Source organism: Fringilla coelebs, assembly GCF_963513975.1.
Source record: "Fringilla coelebs genome assembly, chromosome: 12".
Lineage (NCBI taxonomy): Eukaryota > Metazoa > Chordata > Aves > Passeriformes > Fringillidae > Fringilla > Fringilla coelebs.
The window spans coordinates 21238585-21251941 of record NC_140038.1 but is presented as its reverse complement, the minus strand read 5'-3'; the positions used below and the strand labels follow the sequence as shown (position 1 = coordinate 21251941).

At 47.5% G+C, this 13357-nt stretch overlaps 1 protein-coding gene across 1 annotated transcript in view; it reads right to left on the bottom strand.

Moving 5' to 3' along the window:
* PIAS1 (protein inhibitor of activated STAT 1) overlaps window positions 1-12547 on the bottom strand; it is a gene marked incomplete at its 5' end in the record, with an annotated part of 55283 nt that extends 42736 nt beyond the window's left edge. The window contains 2 exon segments of the mRNA XM_084213973.1: window positions 12420-12506; window positions 12509-12547. Coding sequence (XP_084070099.1) covers window positions 12420-12506; window positions 12509-12547 — 126 coding nt within the window.
* Window positions 12548-13357: the final 810 nt, after the last annotated feature.

The following is a 13357-nucleotide window of genomic DNA, read 5'->3' as shown; positions in this document are numbered from 1 at the left end:
CACCCTGGTCACAGGAGGCTTGTTGGGATTTCCTGTGGAACACAGAAAAACCTCCACTAACAGCTCCAAAACAGCTTTAAATGGGGGAGAAAAAAAGGGGAGAAACGGAAGGGAAAAAGGGAAAAAAAAGGGGAAGGGGGGGGGGGAAAGGGGGGAAAAAAAGGGGGAAAGGGGGGGGGGAAAAGGGGAAAAGAGGGAAAAAAGGGGAAAGGGGGAAAAAAGGGGGGGAAAGGACTATGACATAAGCTAAAACGTCCATTATGGGAAATGATAATTTATCCCTAAAAGACTCCCCTTCCCAAAGGAAATAAATCTGCTGACAACAAATCCCTCTGAAATGCGCTGGCCAAACAGCCTGTGCCCCTCGAACAGCACTGAAATAATAATTGATTACTACCACCAATTAGCCTGAATGTGATCACAGAAATGAGCCCTGGAGTTCCCACTGCAAAAACCAGCTGAGAACAAGGATTCCACCGAGCAACCACCCTGGCACCTGCATGGAAAAAGGCAAATTTCAAAGAAAATTCCACATTTCTTCATTTCCTAAGCAATTACCTCAGGCAGCCAAAGTACACAGGTTTTTTTTTTAGGTAGTCATATGGCAGTAAGTCGTCAAGATTAATTAAGTGCTTGAAGGATCCTGAGAAATTGTCTTTTTACATTTGGTTTTTATGATATTTAAATAAAAGATTTGCACCTTTGAAATGTTTTTCCACTGTATTAGTTAAGAATTGTACTGTTATATTAGAATTGCTGCCCCTTTCTATTTCATAGAAGCATCAACTTGTGGATCCACAGGGTCAGGTTTGTAGGTACCTGCACCAAGAAACTTGTGTTCCCATGAGTCTGGAATGGTTTACTAATGGCAATTTATTTATTATATGGCACAGAATTTTGTACATCCCATACTGACACAGATTAAGCACTAAAATGTATTTTATTATTAAAGAAATCAGAAAAAAGAAATTTCTGTGATGTGAATCCAAGCCTAGGTGAAAATCCTGGCAGGGAGTTCTTCAGCTCCCATTGAAAATCTTCTGTCCTGACAGAATTGCAATTTATTTATTACAGATAATAAATAAATAAATAAATAAATAAATAAATAAATAAATAAATGCTGAATTCTATATTATATTTACATCACATACTGACACAGATTAAAGTGCTAAAATGTATTTTATGATTAGAGAAATCAGCAAAAGAAGTTCTATGATGTGAATTCAAGCCCAGGTGAAAATCCTGGCAGGGAGAAGTTCAGCTCCCATTGAAAACCTCCCATCCTGACAGAATTTCAATTTATTGATTTATTTATTATAAATAAATCAATAAATTAAATAAATTAAATAAATAAATTCTATATTCTACATGGCAGCAGCACGTGCCAAGGCCTGAATGCAGATCCCAGGGCTGGAGCCCAAAGAGCCCCGGGCACACAGAAAGGGAGAGGGGGAGCAGGAAATTCAGTTTTTCATATCAGCCCCCAGGCAGGGCTTCTCCCCACTGTGCAAAATGCACAGAGATGGCAGAAGAATGGCAGAGGAAGCAGATCTTCCTGCTTTTCTTCAGCCCTCAATGAGGAGAAAGAAAACAGTTTGGAATGAAAACACAGCCAAAGATGCATCTTAGGCAAGGCCTGAACTGCTGGCAAAGCTGATCCCGACCCCACAATCCTGTTTCAGCCCTCAAAATCTGGGATATTCTGTCCTTCCAGCTTCCAGAGCTGTCCATGCCAGAAGACTGCATTTTTATGTGCATTACCAGAGTGTTACCTATAGGCTCAAGCACGCAGTGAGTTAGGAAATTCTATATATTCTGCATGCAATATTTTCCTGGCCCACACAGAGCTCAGCAGGGCCTTTAGGAACATTTTCCCAGCACTCTGGCACATGCTAAGGACATTGCTTGGTGGGAAGAGGGAGATTTCATTCCCCCCAGCCTACCACCTCATCCTCCAGACACCTTTCCTCACAATCAGACTGAATCCAATTAATCTATTCCCACAATAACCCCTACCCTGCACAGAAACAAACCCCTTGATGGAACGAGGGGATTTCTAGAAGCCAAGTTTCAGCCACATCTAGGATTTCAAATCCATGAAAACCACTGCAAGTGAACTCCAACAGGATCCTGCATTCACAGGGAATAAACCAGCATCCAAAGAGAAAACTCTGATAGCAAAATCATCAAAATCCCAACCAAATGAGAGAGACAGAGCTGCAGGTTCTGATTCAACATTCCCTCACTTTTCCAAGCCTTCCTCCCCCCATTCCCATCCCACTCTGGGGGCAGAGGGAGGAGGATGTTCCATCACTGCTCCTTTTCATCCTGACTGACCAAACCTCTGCCCCACCTCATTAACCACCTCATCCAAATCCCACCCTGAATAGGAATTTGCATATAGACAAGGCTGTTGCAGCTCATTAATGGCCTCTGAATAACTCTCACAGGTTCATGAATTTATACCCAGCCTGTCCCTTTTACACACACAGGATTATTTAGGGTCTGGTGACAAAACAAGGCATTTTCTGGGTTTCAGCAGAGATTTTTAGTATGAATTGCCTTCACCTCTGTGCCTCCTGATCCACTCACTAGGTAACAACCTACAGCTCCTCCTCCCAGGTAAGGGTATTTTAACTGCTTCACAGTACTGCTCAGCCTCTATACCAAAAGGAAAAATAAAGACATCAAGACATCATCGTGTGGGCCCAAGCAATGGAGTCCATGCAGTTAATTAATTATTAATTAGCTCAAGCCTTTTACCAAACTGTGTGAATGTCCTCTAGAAAACAGAGGCACATTCTACCAAACTTTTGGAGTGAACTGAACATGGGAAACAAGTTTCAACACATCTCAGCTTCCCCTCCACACAGCCTGGCACCACCCCAGAGTCCTCTGTGTGTTTAAAAACAACAGAACAGCACAGGTCAAAGGAAACGATGAAAATCCAGCCTGCACACACGAGCTGAGTATTCCCCCAGCATCAGTAACTCCTTTAAGAAAGTGAAGCCAGGCCCTGGATCCTCAGCTGCTATTCAAAGTTCTTCTGTTACCATCGGGCTGAGCTGCTCCAGGAGCAAACAATAGGGGAAGGTCATGCATGGAGTCCTGCACTGGCTTAACCTGTTCCTGAACAGCCAGAAAAGCCCAGATCAGCGGGGTCTGAAGGATGGAGCAGCAGTGGTAGAGCCCAGTTTAATGTCCAGAACGTGTGGGAAAAGCAGAGCAGCCAGCCCAGAGTTTGCAGAGTGACCTTTGCCACTGCTGGGCCCAAGATAAACACAGGTATGAGAACATCAGCTCAGCTGTGAGCACACAAATCACTGGGAGAAATGGTTGGGGGGGAGCAGAGAGCAAAAAGAAAAATCTTTCTAAATTATATAAATTCTTGCTTCACCCAAAGGTCCAAGTGTGGGTGGGTTCGGTGGTCTCATCATAAAAAACACATTAAATAATTATATATACATATATACACATAGATGAGAAGTGGAAATGTCAGAGGATGGCAGAAGTCCAGCATGACTTCCCTAATGAAAAAATAATAAAAGCTCAGAGTTTTAAACCTAAAAATAGAGGACCTGGGGACAGCTGTGATCCAGTCTAGAAACCATGAGCAGCACACAGAGATGGACAAGGAGGAGCTGTTTGTCCTCCTCCATCACAACACCCAGGGATGGAACCAGGCTCCAAACAACACAGGCAGGCTCAGAAATCCCTCCCAAAATGCTGGGAACAAAATCAGGTTAGAAAGGTTCAAGGAAACCTGGAAAGGCACCTACAAATAGATTTATTATGGCCCATGCACCCCACTGGATGCAGAGGGCTGAGCTGCAAGTGCCTGCAGATGGAGGAATATTGCGGGAGGGGATTTCTCCCACTTTGCCCTGTTGTTGCTTTTCCTCACTCACACATTTCCAGAAGCTGCAGGAGACACCACCAGGCTGGATGGACCCTTGGTCTGAACCACCACAGCCACTTTTCCATCCCTAAGAATCCGTTTCTAACACGTTTATTTTCAGCCATTTCCTCTAAAAGCAAGTGACATTGTCGAGGGCCTCAAATAAAAATGCCACTGCACAACAGAAAGAGACACATTTTACCAGCAAAGAGGCAAAAGTAGGAATTAACTGAATGAAAAACTGGGTGGACACCCTTTAGAAAAATATTATTTCAAATCCTTGTGATTCAAACCAACAACAGTTCTGATACTTGAAATAAAAAAAAATTCTGAAGCCCTGCCATGGAGTGGCCTCAGCAGATTCACAGATGAGAGGCTGTTAAATCAACACAGAACCTACCAAAAAGAACAGCTTTGTTTGTGTCCCACGTTCCTGGTGCTGTGCATTTCTAGGTGCACTCACAGCTCCATCCAGAGCCTGAGCAGAGCTGCCTCCAACAGCTTTTCCAAGAAGCTGAAAATCTCCACAAATACTTGGACTGCTTCAAAGGCTCTTATTTTGCACCAGGGAAACGAGATACAACATCTGCACAGAAGTGAGATCATTTTGTCAAGGGAGTCTCAAGAAAGGAGATGAGGAATGAATGTATCAAAAACATTCTCATCCACACAACTCTTCACAGGACTCTCCTGCAGCTCAGATCACAGATTTTACCTGATCCAAATTATCCCTACTGCATTTGGCTTCTGCTTTTTACAAAAAAAAAGAATAGGGAGCTGCACCTAAGCTAAATTGCCAAGGCAAACTCACTTTGCTGCTATTTTCATCCTATATTCTATTTTGCACACTAACTAATCATTTCTCAGTTGGATATCTCGTATAAACCATCCTGTATAACCCATTTTCAGTTTAATGTCTTGTGTAAGCCCAGCATAGAAAAGCCAGGCCTCTAAGCCCTGCCCAGCACAAATTTCTGAGAACATTTCTCACGTGTTTGCACACTCCACTGACTGTGACCACAAAAGATGTAACTTCAGGTGTTGCAGCCAAGCAAGGAGGAGACTGAGCTCAGTTTTCCACATGCTTTAGAGCCATGGATTTAGCAGGAGAAGGGGAAGGAGAGCTTCCAAATGGACAATAATTTCATGGAGCCTCCTGGTGAAGAGCTGTGTGTCACCTTCTCCCCTCTGAAGGTTCACTGCTTATGAAATTCTAATTTTTTGGGAGCAATTCCCACCTTTCCCTTTGTATCAGCGGACAGTCTCAGGAACTACTTTGCACACTGCTGAGGATGTGCACAAACAGAAATGCTCAGGAGTAAAAACTCCTCAAGAACGACATTGTGGCATGGAATCACCTGCCCAAACCCCATTCCCAGAAATTCTGTGTCAAAGAAGTGAGGTCCTGGCAGGAGGTTTGGGAACAGGGCTCCTTCAGCCTGGTGGAGAGAAGGCTTTGGAGCAACCTCCTGGCAACCTTCCAACGTGTCCAGGAGGTCACCACGGAAACAGCCATGATCCTCCCACTGGAACACAGCACGAGCTGAAGGAGGAGGCTCAGGATGGAGATCAAAAAAGCCAAAGTAACCCTGTTTTCACCATGAAAACAGCTAAGCCAGGGAAGAGGTGGTCCACAGAGGTGGTGCCATCTCCATCCCTGGCGGTGTCTCAGACCAGACTGGACCAAGCCCTGAGTGACCTGTTCTGACCCCACAGCTGATCCTGCCTGGGCTGGAGATTGCCCACAGTCCCTCCCAACCAGAATCATGAATGATCTGTGCTCAGGATCAAGGAGCAAGCAAGAAGGTGTCAAACGGAAAGAAACACCATGAAAAACCAACAGGAGAGCCCTGCTGAACTCTGGTTTAAAGAATTCAGCACAACAATTTATACTGGGGCTGGAAACTGGGAAAAAGCACTCAGGATACACCACAAACAGATAAGGGACAGGGAAGGAAGTCCCTACAGAGATAAAGGGATGCTCCACCATTTGTGCAGGAGGAGTTGCTGGCTGTGTGAGCAGGGCAGAGATAGGAGCTGCCCCTGCTCCCTGTCCTGCAGTCGGGCGTCCTTCCCGGATGGAAAGTGGCCACTGGAGCATTTCCTGCAGCCCAGGCAGGGCCCATCCATGTTTACTCCCATGTGTCCAGCCAGCTCATTCCCATTTCCTAACCCAAACACGGGAAGTTCACTGCAGAGCATCTGCAGTGCAGCCCATGAGGTGACAGCACTTATCTCTGTCCCCTAAATAAACTTCCACGTGGCCACGGAGTCCCTGCTCTGCTGCAGGGCCCAGGGCTCCCTTCTCCCCAAGCACAGCCTGTAGGAGGCTCCTCTTCCTTCCCATTAATTATCCTGCCACTTCCCATATAAATCTCTTGTATATCATCTCCCATAGACGTGAAGGTCAAGCTCAGGCTGACCTCTGGTCTAATTGTACCCTGGCTTTTCATTTCTTTGTTTCCCATATTCCAGACAAGCCCATAATACCCTCCCACTCCTCCCTAGCCTTGGAATCCAATCTGCAGAGGGCTCTGAAGGGACACAACAGACCAGCAGGGACATCCACAGCCAGCCCCAATCCCAAAGGGAAAACAAGATGAAGCAAATTGCTGAGCAGCTCCAGGATCAATGCAGCTGCAGCAGCCACGGGAGCCTCAGCCAAAGAGGGAGAAGAAAATGTTTGAAGGGACAATAATATCCTGTTCACCTGGTTCCACAAAATTTTGCCTGAAAACCTGCAAGATCAGAGCAAAACTACCATCTCCTGGTCCCATCCTCAGCTCCATCTATTCACAAAGCTTTAATACTTCTAGTTCGTCTTGTAGCCCCCAAGCTTTTAATTTACTTTGAAATAGCCACATTTTATGGCAGTGGCTACGTTTGAAATAGCTTTGATAGCGTTGAGTAAAATTACAGAAATAAGCAGTCTTTTGTAAGCTCCTTTCTCCTCCTCATCCCCCTTCCCTAGAAAAAGATTTTTGACTATCTGCTGCTCTCTCTACTCACACTACTTCTAAGAAAGGCATTTGTTTCCATGAACAGACTGCTACTGAAGGTACTACATGCAATTTCTGCATCATAAAATCCAATCATCTCCACTTTAAAAAGCCCAAACCAACACTCTCAGCACTTACTGGTCTGCACAGAGCTGAAGCAGTGACAGAGCACAATCAATACCTGAGCTTCAGCAAGAGGAGCCCAAAATCCAGCTGCCCCAGCAGTCACTCCAGATGGGCATTTCCCCTGCTCAAGAACAGGACAAACATTTATTTGTGATTCTTGCAGGCACAATTCTGTTAATCAGAGGTGAAGGGGGGCAGCACAGACTGAGGCACATAAGGTATTTACAGAGAAGTTTTTCACGTAAAAGCCATGTTTGCATTCTTCCCTGAAATCTGGGGTTTTCAAAAGGCTTTTACTACTTTTTATGGAGGGTGATAAAGCCAAGTTTTCCATTAGAAGGGCACCTGTAAAGCAAAAGTATCTACACTGGAAACACAGCAGCAAGAACAAAGAGACATTTCTGACACAACTTCAGCTCTGGAGGTGAAATTCTCTCCTCATAGAGCTAAAAGCCAAACATCCCATGTAAGAGAAAAGCCCCAAGAGAAAAAATCCATTCTCCAGCCACAAATCCTCTGAGACACTGAGAGGTCCAAAAATTAACCCTCTCAAAATGCTGATTCCCAAGCAACCAAGGGACTATGGCTTCAAATTCCATCGTTTCAGCAGAGCCCAATGCCACAGGGATGGAGAGCACCAGTTCAACTCACCCCAAGCTTTAGGACAAACAAGAATTCCAGGAGATGATCCAGAGGGTCAGCCCCCAACTCACCCCAAGCTTTAGGACAAACAATTCCAGGAGATGCTCTAAGGGGTCAGCCCCCAACTCACCCCAAGCTTTAGGACAAACAATTCCAGAGGAGGCTCTAAGGGGTCAGCCCCCAACTCCCCCTAAGCTTTAGGACAAACAGGAATTCCATGAGAGGATCCAGAAGGTCAGACCCTACCTCACCCCAAGCTTTAGGGCAAATAAGAATTCCAGCAGATGATCCAGAGGGTCAGCCCTCACCTCACCCTAAGCTTTAAAGACAAACAAGGTTTCCAGGAGAAGCTCCAGAGAGAGGACAGGGCTCAGGGTATCTCAGAACAATTACAGGGAGCACTCGAGCCTCAAGTGCCTGAAGCTCTGGTTTGGTTTTCACTCTAATGGCACTGAAGAGAACTGATGAGAGGCTGATTTCCCTGAGAAGAGATTCCAGGAACTCCATCCCACCGTGCCAAACACATTAGGGACAAGTCTGCCCTCCCTGGGCTCTGCTGGATGCAGGGCAGGCTATAAACCACAGCACTCAGGCTCCATCCCTATAAATAACTCCAGTATCAGAGGTACCCGAGCTCCCCACTCCCGGCTCCATGGGATGTTGTTAACTATTTCTCTTGTGTGCCTGATCCATGAATAGTCTTACCAAAGGCCAGGCAGTCCTGAGCACTTCTCCTCCCTGCAGGAACATTCTTCTCGTGCAATAAAGTGAATAAGGTGCATCTCCTACCTGCTTCTAACTGGGATTCCTAAATACATTTATAACCAAAAGAAAATCATCTGTAAATCCATTAAAAATGACTACTAAAAAATGCTGGTGCTTCCTCCTCAAGTGAATTTGACTTGCACAGACCCAGAGATCCTCCCAGGACAGGGAAGGTTTACCCCAGGTTCTCTGGCACTTCCCTGGACAGGGAAGGTTTACCCAAAGTTCTCTGGCACAGTATTTATGTGCACGCAACAATCTGGGGTTTCTTGGCAATAAAAAAGGGTTATGGATTGAGGTTTGGACAGTTCAGCTGCCAATTTTATCCCTCTGATATCTGCAACCCCAGCACTGATGACCTAAAGCTCATAAAAAAGATATCCAGCCCAAAAATCAGTGAAAAATACAATTGTGCTGGCACACACCAAATTAGAGCATGAGCAAACATAATCCATGGGCTCAGATAACAATGAAAAGTAGATTATATTTACTTTAATCTCAGCAACACACAACCTCAGCAACTTATAAAAGGATTAAGCAGGAAGAGCTCGTAATGCAGAAGAGTAAAATTCTAATTGAACACTGAAACAGGTAGATTATGTTTATTAAAATTAGGCATGCAATTCCACAGGTCCATTTGTCACTGTTATCCCAAAAGTGCCTCCCTGGATTTCAGGGAGGGGTATTTCCCAACTGAGAATATTTCTAAGTGGTTTGTGTTCCTCACCATTGTGTGGAAATGCTGTGATGAATTTTCATTCAAACTCTTGGCTCACTTTTTTTTTTTTTAAAGTATAAATTATGTCTAACAAGAAACACACCAGGGATCTCTTCAATCCCCAAAGGCACTTTCTTAAAAGGAGAGAGAACAAAGGAGAAAACCTCCCAGCATGTGCTTTCCAAACCAGCTTCTTAGGACAGTATCAAGAATGACAATACTTGAACATAAGCTTTTCTTTTTCATTCTTTGATCCGTGGTTAATTGAATTGATTATTGCAAACTGTGTAATGATTTCCAAAATGCTGGAGTGGAAGACAAAGATCACAACAATCTAATAACCAATTTAAAGAGATGTAAGAAATATTGAAGGAAAGATTTAATCACTCAAGTATACTCCTTCCAATTAGAAAGAGCTTTAAATAGCTTACCTTGAGATAAATTAGAGTCTGGGTGCAATTAGACAGGAATAGTAATTAAGATCAGGAAAATTCACATATGCCTCAGCCTATGGAGTGAGGGAGAACTCTGCAGAAGAACAAACTTTGCAGTTACCTTATTTCAGGAGCAGAAAGGAAAACATACTGCTTCAATTTACCCCAGCCTTCCTGAGTACCAGGAATTCAGGAACCTCGCAAGGCTGGGATCTGCAAAGTTGTGTTTCATCTTATCTGATTATTTTTTTTCCCCACAGAACAAACAATCCCAAATGGGGGCAAAAAAGGCTGAAAGGCTCTTGCTTGTGGTAAGAAAATACATTACGGGAAAGGCAATTTCATGATTAAAACTCCATGAAAAATTGTGGCAAGTAAGACTGACCACTGTTTTTCTGGAGGGAGCAAGAACTTTAATTTTCCTTTGGCAATAGCACCCATCATATCACATTCCCTAATTTCCACATGCTCCCCACACATAGCCCCAGGGTTCTTTGCACAGGAAGGCAACAAAGTTTTAGAAACTTGAGTAAGTTTTTCTGACAAACTTTTTCTGGCCAGGCAAAAGAGTCCCTGCCCAAGAATTACAGTTGATTTTCGTTTTTAAAGGTCACTAAACCCGAAATCAATCCCATTTGCTAATTAATCAGAGGAGAACCGTACAAGGCTTTACCTAAGAAAATAATTAAAGGAATTCACTGGTCATTCTTCAAAGAGCAGAGTCGTAATCACAAACCCTCCCTTAGCTACCTTTCAACTCCCAAAAAAAGAACTTAAAAGCACGTTTTCTGGGGATTTACTCCTGCTTAGAAAATAGCCAGCGTCCCCAGCCACGATGTCAGAGCTCTCCAAGAGGCACACATTTCTGAGGAGCACTCGGCTCCTGCAGCACCTGAGAGCCTGGAGAGCTGCAGGGTGACAGCTCCAAGCCAAGCAGGAGATTCTGTGCCCCTCTCCTTCCCGACAGAGCAGGACCCACCCACGCACCTTTTTAATTCTGTACAGTCTAAAGACAAAAGAAATCAGAATGTCCTGAGGTCTTCCAAGTATGAATTTATGAAGTAATTACTTTTTTTGTTAAGCAAACTGCCAAGCTCCTGTCGCTACAGAAAAAAGCCCAACTTTCCACAGAGTGCCATCCTCCAATCCCTGCCTGCAAGGACCACTCCAATCATAACCTGAGCAGAAAACTGACACTGACAATAAAATAGTAACTTTGCCATTTACCCTCCACATCCCTGAGGCAGCAGCGGCACTTTAGGAAACATAAATTTAAAAAAAACTCTGATTTTTCTCTACTGGTTCTCAAGAAGGAGATTTCTAACAGCAATCAATGAAGGGCTCGGAATGACTTTTTTCCCTATCTCCCATCTCTTTGAACTCCTTTTGAGTCCCTCTTGCTAATAAAGGCATCACATAAAGCCAAGCTGGCTGCTGTGCACCATGAAACCCTCGCAGTTACTTACCAAAACACACTATTCCATTTGCCACGCTAAAATTAACAAAAAGTTGAGCATTGGAATCACATCTTAACCCTTTGATCTCGTTATGTGGGAAGGAGAGTTTGAAAAGAAAAAAGGCTTAAGGACTACACAGCTCAAGCAATACAATGTGGTCTGAAGATACCCAGAAAAACGAAGGCCAGAGAAGGGTTTAAAGGAGGATCTGAAGGCTCCTGACCCACGCAAGCCAGAACACACCCAAGATTTAATATTTCTTCACCTGCTGACAGCTTCTTAAGCATCTAAAAACGAAAGTGCACGATACCTTTGATACACAGAAAACCGAGATCTAGCAAACCTCAAGGGAAAGACAAAATACCTCCTTAGTCATACTTGACATATTCCGTAGTTGATGCTACACATTTAACACGCCTGTGCCCGTACACATTTCATATCCACCTGATTCGTGCCGCTCACTCTGCAAACTTTAAGAGGCAGGAGCCCTCCTGGTGAATAACGACCCTGTGACAACTGCGAGGAAACTCTGCAACTTTTAGCACCCTGCAGGGTGTGCGGGGCACAGTCTGCGCCCGCAAAGTTTCGGGGGGTCCTTTCCTGGGATTGCGGGGCGGATGCTTACCACCCTGCATCCTGCGGCTGCTCTTCCTCAAAACTGCTCATTCTTCTGCGCGCTAGGAAACCCCAAGTTCCGCGTTCGGCAGAGCTCCTCCCGCTCCTGTCCCCCGGGTGGGCGCCCAAAACCCCCCCAAAAATCCTCCAAAAACGCCCCAACCGCGGCGACCCCGGCCCGGGCAGCGCCGGCCCGGCTGCGGGGCGGCTCGGAGCGCCCCGTTTCCACGCGTTCCGCAGGATGACAGGGACGGCCGCCAGCTCAACACCGCGGAACTCCTCCACATCTGCTTGTGACGTTCTTTATTTACCGGAGGGGCGGCGAGCCGGCCTGCCCGGCGCGCTCCCCCCGCTGTCAGCGCGGGCACCGCCGCTGCCGGGGGTCGCTCCCGCCGGACTCCCCTGCAAACTTCGCGGGGCGCCCGGGGCTCCGTCCCCCGCCCCGGCAGCGGCCGCGCCGCCCCCCGCGGGGGCTCCCCCGGCCGCCGCCCTCAGCCCGCGGCGGCGCGGCCCGACCCGGCGGGCGCGGAGCGGAGCCGCCCGCGCTGCCCCGGCTGCCGGCGGGGCCGCCCGGCAGAGCGCGGCCGGCGAGGGGGGGCGGCGAGGGGAGGCAGCTCCGCGCTCCGCTCCCCACCCACCCCGCCCCTCAGCCCTCGCCACCCGCGGAGCTCCGCCGCGGCCGCCCCGGCGGGGCTCGTCTTGCCCCGGGCCGGTCTCGGCCGCGGCCCCGGCGGCGCCGCGGGGGGACCCGGAGCTGCGCTTTACCTTTAGTTCCGCACTGTCCGCCATCTTGCGACTCTGCGCGCAGGCGCAGTGAACCCCGCCGGGACACCGCCCCCCCCCCCCACCGCCCCGCCCGCCCGCAGCGCGCAGCGTTTGAATCGCGGCGCCATTTTGTGCCTCCTCGGCCGGGCCGTCCACGCCGCTCCGAGCCCTCGGCCCGCGGCCGCCGCACCCGCCGGGCTCTCCCTGCGGGTCCCGAGCCGCCCCGGGACGCCGTGTGGCCGCCGCCCTGCCCGTAAAGTTTCGCCGTGCGCGGCGCGGCCCGCGCGGCGCTGCCGGCCCCGCTGCGCGCTCCGTGAGGGGCGCGGGTCCCTCCGGGCGCCCCGGCTCCCCTCAGCCCCGTGGGCGCGCTGCGGATCGCCACAGGGGGATCGGTGGATGCGCCGTCCCGCAGTAATAAATAAATTTATTAAAACGGGATTTTGGAATTCCGTTTCCTCCTACTCAGCCCGCCGGTTTAAGGTCTTTAGGCGTGGAACGGGATGGGGCCGGGGTACCTCGGCGGGCGCCGGCGGAACCTCCGGCTCCCGGTCTGTACCAAGCGGGAAATGATGAGTTTTATTTCGGGGAGTTACAGGTTTTATTTCGGGGAATTATAATTTTTATTTCCCTGGGCCAGTGCGGAGAAGTTCAGGAATCACTGTGAGCTCGGCCGGGTTTTCCTGTCACCGAGGAACAGCAGTACAGGTGTTTTAGGAGTCCCAAAGAGCAGAGAGCTGGCATCCAAATACGTCCATTTCGTGTCAATTTTGAGTGAAATGTGTGTTCTTCCAACAGCAAGCCGGATAGCACAGAGGGGAAAATACCTACCAAAATTTCTGCCTGGCAAGATGACAGCATCAGTTGTGAATTTGGATGGATCAAATATTAATATTTAAGTCACTATAGCTTGTTTCACCTTCTTTCTTACCTGTGTGCTA